The sequence below is a fragment of the Ammodytes marinus genome (genome assembly GCF_949987685.1).
Source record: "Ammodytes marinus genome assembly, chromosome: 5".
NCBI lineage: Eukaryota > Metazoa > Chordata > Actinopteri > Uranoscopiformes > Ammodytidae > Ammodytes > Ammodytes marinus.
The window spans coordinates 22,910,640-22,921,706 of NC_137234.1; the positions used below are offsets into that span (position 1 = coordinate 22,910,640).

Genomic DNA, 11,067 nt, shown 5'->3' on the forward strand with positions numbered 1-11,067 from the left:
TACCTATGTGTTAGTTAGCACAAAAAAAAACCCCCTATGTGTTACCTACTACATAGTTTTTTTTTTTTTGCGCTACCTATGTGTTAGGTAGCACAAAAAAAAAAACCCTATGTGTTACCTACTACATAGTTTTTTTTTTTTGCGCTACCTATGTGTTAGGTAGCACAAAAAAAAAACCCCTATGTGTTAGGTAGCACATAGGGTTTTTTTTTGTGCTACCTATGTGTTAGTTAGCACAAAAAAAAACCCTATGTGTTACCTACTACATAGTTTTTTTTTTTGCGCTACCTATGTGTTAGGTAGCACAAAAAAAAAAACCCTATGTGTTACCTACTACATAGTTTTTTTTTTTGCGCTACCTATGTGTTAGGTAGCACAAAAAAAAAAACCCTATGTGTTAGGTAGCACATAGGGTTTTTTTTTTTGTGCTACCTATGTGTTAGTTAGCACAAAAAAAAAACCCCTATGTGTTACCTACTACATAGTTTTTTTTTTTTGCGCTACCTATGTGTTAGGTAGCACAAAAAAAAACCCTATGTGTTACCTACTACATAGTTTTTTTTTTTTTGCGCTACCTAACACATAGGTAGCACAAAAAAAAAACCCCTATGTGCTACCTAACACATAGGGTTTTTTTTTTTGTGCTACCTAACACATAGGTAGCACAAAAAAAAAAAAACCTATGTAGTAGGTATGTAGTAGCTACTACAATTTTGTGTACCTTATTGTAAAGTGTTACCAACCTTTTATTTAACTTTATTCATATCGGCTATCCTGTAATCATCTTGCGATCCCTTACATTCAATTTACCTGCCCGGTTGGGTAGGCCTGCCATCTGCCTTTTAGGGTGTATTCACGTATGCCGTGTTTGGTTCGGTTGAAACGAACTCAGATGCACTTCTGCCTTCGGTGCGCATCTTTCAGGCAGGTGTGAATACAGCAATCGCACTCGGGTGCGGACCAAACAAACGCTCCGAGTTCCAGCTGAAGAGGTAGTCTCGATGCGTTTCCAAACGCACTCTGCTGCAGTTCGTTTGTGGTGTGAATTGGTTCGGACTCGATCCGACCCAAATGCAGGAGGCACTGTGCCTTTTCTTTCTTTTCTTTTTTAATAAATAGCCGTCAGCTTCACATTATGGGAAAGTGTTGTTGTCGCCATTGTTAGGAAGATTAGTTGTGGTTTGACCGGGAGCCCAGAACAATATAAATGCTGAATGTGTTCAGCGATCAGATGAAGGAGAGGGGAGCGTCTCTCGCACAGTGCCAACAGGTTCACGCTGCGCAAGAAGTGTGTGTTTTTATTTTGCTTCCCATGTACGGGACCGTCAATACTATCCCCGTGTCAATTTGGAGCTGAACTGCGCCGACCCAGCTGATACACAGCTTAATCAGTTGAGTGTCAGCTTGAGCCTATCCTTCTCGCGTGACGCGCATCCAGCACCAAAAATACAGTAAAAATTATGTTTCACATCGTAGGCTACAAGCCACATAACGTGGCATTGACATAAGGCTACACATTATGACCATATGAAACAACAATAATTTGATGTTTTTCCTCTTTATTTATAGGTTAGATGTAGGCCCTTTTATTATTTGTAGCCCCATATTATATCAATTATATATATTTCGCAGTTTAAACTTCGTGCTTCCTGTTTCTCTCCACCCCAGAATGTCTGTCCAATGAATGAATGACCTCAGATCACGTGTGGTTTTGCTTCGTAATGCTGGTTCACTTGCAAAAGGGGCAATATGAAAGTGGACCACACCAAACAAAAAAAATCAAAACTCTATTTGGTCTGGACCAAAGCAAGTGCACTAGCGGACATTCCCAGTGTGAATACACCCTTAGTGTCAGGTTTGTGTTATTGATGTGTTAAAAAAGTTAATATAGGCTATATATATATTTGATTTTGACTCTTATTTACATAAAAGATACGGATTGTCAAACAAGTTATATTATGGTATTCAAAACAAACACAAATTCATGAAATCAGCTATTTGCTCAAAACATTACAAATTAACTAGGGCTATGTCAGTTTTTTATTTTAATGGCTTAAACTTGTATATAATTTTAAATTGAAACACCACATGCTCCCAGATTGTGAGAACACACAGCATACCTGATCTGATGTAGGCATAGTAATACAGCATGTGTATTTGTATCTGCAGTATTAGTGCTACTTGTGTTGGGTCACATTGAAAATAATGACAATTTATGACATCACAATATGATCAAGCAACACATTCAGTAACTTGTACTTTTATTTGAAAGCCGATTTCAGTAATAATCAGGAACAGAGATTTAAAAAGAAGTTCCTGTCTGGATGTTGTTACTGACTGTTGACGATGACAACTTCCTGACTGCTAACCAGAGTGGTCACAGATCTCAAGTGTTTCTGGTCAGCGGCAGCAACATCTCTCCCTGTGGACAATACATGGAAATAGTCAGTTGCTGTCAGATTTGTCAAGTGAGAAACAAGATGATTCAGACATTATTTATTCTTTTGGTGAAGGTGAGTTCAGCTAAGAATATCTCTGATTGCTCTTCCTATATAACAAAAAAAAGTCAAACAAACGCATATTGTTTCAGTATAAATCTTGAATACTGTACTCACTCTTTCTGAAGCACCTAGGTTCACAGTTGTCTCCATGAGAAGGTCGGCACACAGTGGTTTCGCAGTGGATGTACACCTGGTCAAAAACACATGTATTGTTTGCAAATATGTAGACGAGGTGATATTAAGCATAATGTAAAAACTCAAGAGAATGTTTTTTACTTTTTCTTGAAGAGGAATCATGACCTCTGGATCTGCAGGCCCTCCCTTTCCTGCATCTAAAAGCAAACCCTTTTGTGGATCGGCAGGGTTAGGGTTAGTTACAGTACCTACAAATGTGAACATCTTGAAACTAAAACGCCTGTGGTGAGTTGGGAATTCAAGTCCTGATGAGGCATCAACCGGGATCAGGCTGGAAAGATAACGATCATCACGGTAGGGACAGCTATGAAAAGAGGAAGGAGTATGGAATAAGGACTGAGTATAACATAAAAAAAAGAATTATAAATATTCAAGTCAGACCAACAGTTACTGTTACCCATCAATCAGCAAGTCCCATTGGGGATAACTATAAGGGATGGGGTCAGAAGTTGCCCAACATCTTCCAAGAGTCAAGACAAGGTTTGGATCAGTCCTCTCCTGGATTCTGACCTCAACATACACAAGATCCCTGAGCACCTTTACGACGGGGTAGTCGCCATCCGTGTAGAAGGAATTGAAGGCTGCATCCTCTGCTCAAGCAGAAATATTGGTTGGTGACACAGTCACTGCAAAATAAGACTAATTGCACAAAATATCGCTTTCCCACTAACCTTCCACACAACCCTTGACATGACACAGGCCATTGCCCAGTCTGAGCTCCACACGCAGGGGTCCAGGAGCTGCAACTGGAACTGGTGGAGGAACTAGGCCAACCTCAATGACCAGAGCCTCAATTGAGGTGCCAATGTATCTACACTGCACAAGCAGCCTGAGAGAAGAAATAAGGTATAGGTCAGTCAGTCAGCAAACCATTTGGGTGGCGTTTGGCCTGTAATATAAATTATAACAATCAACTAATCGCTAACACATTATAGAAAAACCGGGTTCACTGTACCCTTCTAAATACCACAATATATTTTTATATTGCAACCGGTCAGTGTTAAGAAGAAAAAAAAAACATACTCAAATTGGCTGTCCCTGGTAATCATTCCGAAGGGTCCAACAGCGACTTCAAACGAGGAGGACATCCTGTTCTCATAGATAACAACTCCAGGTTCCTCCTACAATAAGTTAGCAGTAATTCAAACTTTATTTCTACCTGACAAAAATAATACAGGTCAAATCAAAATGTCAAATGAGTCGCCGACCTTACCATCATGACAGTCCCACAGCCAGTGACGGGGAACTGGTAGATGGCAAAAGCTGAAGTGGTGCCGACAGGAGCGCACTCTTGACCACTTCCAAGGAAAGTAACTGACTCCAAGTCGATATTGGGTAGGGTGGCGTCTCTGGCTACCACCACAATGAACTGGGCATCCTTGGTGCACTGCAGAGTCACTGAGAACAGCAAATGATGAAGCAAAAAGCAGTGCTAATGCAAATGAACAAATTCAGTTGTCAGAGTAAGATATCCATGTAGTTCTGAGAGGAATAGAAAAGCACTTACCAGATTTGCCATAAAAGCACATGCGTCCATCGAAGCAGCAGTTTATCTGATTACAGTCTTGAGCAGAGAAGCCAGCAGCACCACACTGTATCTTTTCGAAGTCAGCCACTTCACAAGTGTGAAACGAGTCTGTATGCGGCATTGTCTTCTTAGGTGTCTGTGGCTTTGGCTGCTGAGGTGTCTGTGGCCTTGGCTGCTGAGGTGTCTGTGGCCTTGGCTGCTGAGGTGTCTGTGGCCTTGGCTGCTGAGGTGTCTGTGGCCTTGGCTGCTGAGGTGTCTGTGGCCTTGGCTGCTGAGGTGTCTGTGGCCTTGGCTGCTGAGGTGTCTGTGGCCTTGGCTGCTGAGGTGTCTGTGGCCTTGGCTGCTGAGGTGTCTGTGGCCTTGGCTGCTGAGGTGGTAGATATTGGGGAGTCTGCTGTGGCTTTGGATGATATTTGGGCTGCGGTACCTGTGGTTTTGTATAGTCGGGCTGCGTTACCTGTTGTTTTGGGGGCTCGGGCTGCTGTACCGGTTGTTTTGTATAGGGGGTCTGCGGTGCCTGTGGTTTTGGGGAGTCGCCGTGCTGTACCTGTTGTTTTGTATAGGGATCATAGGTATTCTTCTGTACCGGTGGTGGATGGTAGGAATCCTGTGGCTTGCCAGATTGAGCATCGGCCAGACAGCCAAGCAGGGCAACTGCCAAAAGGTAGCCACAACTGAACTTCAACATCGCCATGGCTCCACAGCACAGTGATTCGCAGAGAACACTCGATGCTGTGAAAGATTCGGTGCAAAAAGCGGACTTTTATAAGGTATTGGTAAAGGTCACTTGTTAATAACTCGCATCCTATTGGCTACCACAGCTGCCAATCAAATGCACCACTTACTGATTGGTCCATGGCGATGGGCTGAAGAGAATAGAGGTAATGACAAAAATAAGTAAACTAAAGTAAAAGTAAGTGAAGTAAATAAAGATATTACTAGTGTACACAGTAAAATTGCTATTGCATACACATTAATGTCGATTGCATTCGTGGATTAGATACTTAATCCATGCTTGGCACAGAGAGCCCACTGACATTCCAGCTTGTTTGAACAATTTCAAAACCAAAACCTTCAGAGGGTCAGTGTGACCTGCAATCTGTAACGCTGTATCAGCAAAGCCATACAAAACAAATACCTCTTCGTATCATACGTGCATTTGCCAGCTGAAAACATAGGAAGTGATGATACCTAACCTTCTTTTCAGGGAAATTTGATATACAATCATCATTAATAACCTCCAAATTGCCCAACCTGTAGGTACATGGCAAGTGTATTCTTTCCGTATTTAATTTCTTGGCCGAATTCACATTACATTTATTAGTATTCATCAACTACTAGTCAAATAATACATTTCAAATATCTTCAGAAACTTGAGTAAATGTCCTTTGTTACATTGCACCACTGCTTAACTTGGATAGCTAAGATATTTAGCTTCATCAATAATGACACCTCTCCTCTAAAAAAAAATCTGTTTCCTAAAGTTAACACAAGCCCTGAACCAAGCACTGTGCAACAAAAACAAGAAGAAAATTAAATTAAGACTTTATCTATAGTAAAGTTGTTTTTTTAGTTGTTTTTCAAAATCAAAGGGTCCTTATTAGATCAAGTATTAAGTAATTCACCAATATCTCTGTTAGGAAGAATCAGGGCTGTACAGTGCGACAGTTTTGATCGCATTTGCTACTGAAATTGATCACGTGCGATGATGAATTCAAGTCCAGTCGCACCAGTGCTAATGAGCAGATGATGTCTGTTTGAGACACAGAGGAGCTATGCACAATACTGCTTAGAGGGCTCTACATTAACACTCTCCAAATGCGGGTGAATGTAGTCTTAGGCGAGTAAGTTATTAAGTCTACCCTCCACTTTGGCCGGTGAAAGATGTGTGCTCGGGATCTGTGCTTTGTGCGGCGATTATAGCGTCTAACTTCACCAACGGTTAAAAACAGGAAGGAGACGGCTCTCTTTACATTAAGGCAGTCAAGTTAGTGCGTGTGCAAACAGAACATTTCTTGTGCGCCTTCACAATAAAAGTCGGTTATTATCCAAATGCGAGTTGACTCTTATTTTGAAGCAGGTAAGAACAGGAAGTTGGCGCTTCTCAGCCCTGCAGTCAACCATGGACCTATAAAGAAAGCAGTCAACAGCAGTAACTATCTATGATTTAAACAAAGATTGACACAACCTATTTAACTTGGCCTAAATTGTATAACTATGTTTACTAATTTATTTAATAGGCTATATGTTCAATGTTTTAAAGTATGGTTTTCATTAAAAGAATGAAATGTTCTAAAAATGTGTGTTATTATTAGCCTAATATAATAATGATATGTTTATAAAAATATATAGGTATAGACGTTATTTTTATAGTTCTATGGGGGGGAAATAATTCTGAATCAGCAAAAAAATTGCCATTGGCAGGTTAGGCTCTTTTGTCTAAATTGCAATCAGTGCACCCCTATTCATTTTTCTACAATTATTACTGCACACTAGGATATCATATTCATTGATAATCTCAAATAAAACCAAGATGACATGCTCAAAGGTAATTAGAGCGAAATGCAAGGGTTAAGGTTATGCAAGTTTTCGATCATTCTTTGTGTGCTACCAAATTTATTTTTGTGCTACTGAATTTTTTTGCTTGCTAGCACCAGTGCTACCACTTTAAAAAATAAGCGTACAGCCCTGGGAAGAATACATGTTATAATAATGAATCCACCAAGATAGACATTTCTTGTTATTTTCATGTTATTTATCTGCAGCATTATTTAAAACTATTAACAGTCACCATCAAATATCTGGTAAAATAGAGATCTGGGGAAAGGACTGGAATATAATATTAATAACATATTTTACAAAGAAATGTATATGACTTTTTTGGAAAAATGAATCTCTGCCAACCTTTTAAGTTGTTTTTGGATCAAATGTCACACTTTTTTTTTTTTTTCTACTTTTATTTTAGTGGTTTTATAGTTTTATACACATGGACAAAAAAAACAGAATAAGTAAACACATACAATACATACACAACACTCTCCCTTCCCCCCTCCCCCCTCCCCCCTCCAAATGTCACACATTTTAACATTAGAGAAACTAACTTTGGAAAATCTTTATCAAGGTCATATTATCATGACTTTTTGCTCACACGTAGGCCTATGTTTGCAGATCTACTGTATGCATGTATGTATGCATATGTTCATGTGTGTATATGATGAAAAAAAGTCGAATTAATAATAGCTATAGAAAATAATTAATATTCTCTCCTTTTACATACAGTATGTGTCTATAAAATACATGGAGAACCTTTTTGTTGCAGCATGCACTTTTGTCATCTTCAAGAGGTTTTACAAAGAACAAAATGTTTTCTGGACTTAGTGCAGTTGAAACTCACACTTGGCCTCTGTATTCTTCATCAATCAATCAATAACCTTTATTTTCGAAAGACACTGAGGTTTCCCTCATTAACAGTGACAACGAGCATACACAATAAACACAATTACAAGGATAACATATAATGAGCAGAGAAAACAGAAATTAAATAGGATAAAATTAATATATATTAATTTAAATAAAATAAACAAATAAAGTATATAAAATAGAAAAAAGAGCAAGAATAAAATGAGATGAAATACTAAATGAACAATGAATTCAGCCAAAACAGTTAGTCAGATGTGTAAAATTCAGAAATCATAGATTTAAATAAACCAAGTTTTAAAGCAGTCATCTGTAATGAATCTAAGAGCTGAATGATTCATGTATTTAGTTTATCATGTATTTAGTTTATCTTAGTTGATACTAAGTTGGACCAATATTTATTTGCAGCCCGTGACAAAATGGACTTTGACAAAACATACTGTTTGACATGTGATGTTGAGGGCAGGTAGACCTAACCCGGTGTCAACATAACTTTTTATGACCGGAATATTTGCCAAACATGTATCAATCTTTTCTTCTTTGCATGATAAAAATAAATAGTAACTTTCAAATGCCTGCCAATGCGTGCTCTGCGTCTCATATTTTCTTGGCAAAGTCGCATTTTACACATGAAAAAAATAATAAAGCTGAACATGCCTCACCAGAGATTTAGGCATCACTTTTGGAAACAGCCTCAGTGATTTAGTGATTGTCTAAGGTGTAGTGGGGGAATGGCCAATAGAAGGGGCGGGGATTTATGGAAGTTCACATGATCACTGTGTTATAAAAGTGGGTGCATCTGTCCATCTCTCTCACAGCACCTGGTGAACTGTGCAGAGCACTCGTTGTTGTGAAGCCATGGCGATGAAGTTTACTGTTGCCTGCCTTGTGGCACTGGCCTTGCTGGGCAGCTTATGTGATGCTCAGTACGGCAGCCAGAAGCCTTCATCATATCCAAAACAGGAGCCCTCCAAACATGTGCCCCAACAGGAAAAGCACAACTATGAGAAAGCCCTCGCCTGGGAATACCCTCAGGATCCAAAGCCCGAGCCCAAAGACGAAGTGAGTTTCATGCTGTTGCATCCTGTTCCTGCTGCCACTGTTAGTGTTGAGTGCGGAGAGCAGATCGCCCAAGTTAGAGTCAACAAGGACATGTTTGGAATTGGTCAGTACATCGATCCCGCCGACCTTACCCTGGGAAACTGTAATGCTCTTGGACTGGAAGGCCAATTTGTGATTTATGAGACTGAACTGCATACCTGTGGCAGCTCATTAGCGGTAAGCAAAATGGAGATGCCAGTCCCTGAAAAAAAAATTATGAATTGGGAAGACAAGTATGGTCAAATTTGTTCATGCATGATGCTATTTGTTTGCACTAAAATTTGTTTATTTTCTAGACGACAGAAGATTACCTCATCTACACATTTATTCTGAACTATAATCCCCAACCTTTGGGAGCTGCTCCTGTGGTGAGGACAAACCAGGCTGCCGTAATTGTGGAATGCCACTACCCAAGGTTTGTAGACTCTCACCTTTTAGGTGTGGCAAAAAAAAAACAAAAAAACAGATAAACAAACAAATACATAAATCAAATAATATGACATAAACATCTTAAATCCACATCCCTTGGCCTAAGCAACCCATGAGCATGGATCACTGAATCTTATTTGCCTAATTTCACTGGCAGGTGCATATTAACAGGTGAATAACTTTAGATTTCTGGTTTCTAATTGAAACTAATTTAATCTTTTAGGAAACACAATGTGAGCAGCCTTCCACTTGACCCCAAGTGGATCCCATTCTCTGCAGTTAAGGTGGCAGAGGAATTCTTGTACTTCTCCCTGAAACTCATGACCGGTGAGTTAAATAACTTTCTTTTCTCCACATATGAATTTATGGAACTGTGATTAATGTAAATATCTCATTACGCAGATGACTGGATAAATGAGAGGCCAAGCTACCAGTATTTCCTGGGAGACACAATCTACATTGAGGCTACCGTCATGCAGTACTTCCACGTGCCCCTCCGTGTTTATGTGGACCGCTGCATAGCTACTCTTTCACCTGACATGAACTCCAACCCCAATTATTGCTTCATTGAAAATCATGGGTAAGGTATTGTAATGAGGGAATCCTTGTTCTGTAAACTGAGGCTAGATTATTACAAACACAAACACTTTTATATTCTCAATGTTGTTTTGTATGTTTTCCTGTGTACAGGTGTTTGGTCGATGCTAGGATCACAGGCTCTGAGTCTAAATTCATGGATCGCACTGCAGAGAACAAGCTTCAGTTCCAGCTGGAGGCCTTCAGGTTCCAAGGCGCCGACAGTGGAGTGGTGAAAATCTCAAAGATTGATTTAATAATTTCAGCTATGTATTGAATGCGGCAAAATGACATTTGACGAGTACCCTAACCCTCTGGTAATATTCCAACAGATCTACATTACCTGCCACTTGAAAGCAACATCTACAGCCCACCCCTTGAATGATGAACATAGAGCTTGCTCCTACGCCAATGGGTGAGTATGCGCGTTTGCATGTGTGTCAATGCAAAAGTGTGACTTGATCATTAACACTGTGTTTGCTGCTCGTGCTAGGTGGAGGGAGGCCAGTGGAGCTCATGCAGCTTGTGGCACCTGCGGCGATGCTGGCGGACAAGTCACTCCGGCTAATCCTGGAAGGAAGTACCGTGATGTTTCCCAAGCTGAATGTATGTTAATGAATGGTCTAAATAATTTGGTATTATTTAAGGGAAAATGTAACAATAATATAATGTTGCAACATATAGGAATATTGTACCACTACCATGATGAGTTGACATCTTACTATGTGCTTGCCTGTGCTGTAAGACAACCACTGTGGTGCTTAATGTAACAAATGTCTCATGTCCTTTTTTCTCAGTTGTCGAATGGGAAGGTGATGTCACCCTGGGTCCCATCCCAGTTGGAGAGAAAGTGATCGCTTAAGTCAGTTTTCTTGCCATGGCTATTACCATCAAAATAAACATCATCTTTGATTCATAATTGTCTGGTATTATCTTGCTTCTAGTTAATAATCTAGTTTATTAAAATAAAATGTTGCCACTTAAAAACATTTGAAAAAAAAGTGTACATAACTAGATGTCCCTGAGATAAAAGTGTAACCCGTTTCACATTGCCCTCTGTGTAATGACAAATATTACATATTGACCAGTTAATGGACTGTGAAATAAAAATGCAATTGTGTGAAAGGCTTGTGTCATTCACTGTACATGACCGTTACAGAAAACCATTTCCAATTTTTTTTCCAAAGCAGAAAAAAAATGTTGCCTAAGCATCATGAAGTGAACAACCAAATAGATAAATATGGAAATTAAGTGGTAATTATTCAATTTCAGGTCATTTGAAAGGGACTCACTGTTTTTTAATTGATAGACTAAGTAAAT

The 11,067-nt window shown here is 39.5% G+C and overlaps 2 protein-coding genes across 2 annotated transcripts; one reads left to right on the top strand and one right to left on the bottom strand.

Moving 5' to 3' along the window:
• Nucleotides 1-2,330: 2,330 nt before the first annotated feature.
• Nucleotides 2,331-4,345, bottom strand: LOC307250564 (zona pellucida sperm-binding protein 4-like; the record flags this gene model as incomplete). The annotated part of the gene is made up of 8 exons (XM_080027681.1): nt 2,331-2,422; nt 2,616-2,691; nt 2,778-3,000; nt 3,094-3,286; nt 3,368-3,525; nt 3,720-3,817; nt 3,910-4,094; nt 4,204-4,345. The coding sequence occupies 8 exons, from the start codon at nt 4,343-4,345 to the stop codon at nt 2,331-2,333; spliced, it is 1,167 nt and encodes a 388-aa protein (XP_079883807.1).
• Nucleotides 4,346-8,499: 4,154 nt separating this feature from the next.
• On the top strand, nt 8,500-10,609 carry LOC307250565 (zona pellucida sperm-binding protein 3-like; the record flags this gene model as incomplete). Its single annotated transcript, XM_080027682.1, has 8 exons — nt 8,500-8,919; nt 9,039-9,157; nt 9,395-9,498; nt 9,574-9,751; nt 9,862-9,979; nt 10,080-10,162; nt 10,241-10,353; nt 10,545-10,609. 8 exons carry the CDS (start codon nt 8,500-8,502, stop codon nt 10,607-10,609), a joined length of 1,200 nt encoding a protein of 399 aa, XP_079883808.1.
• Nucleotides 10,610-11,067: the final 458 nt, after the last annotated feature.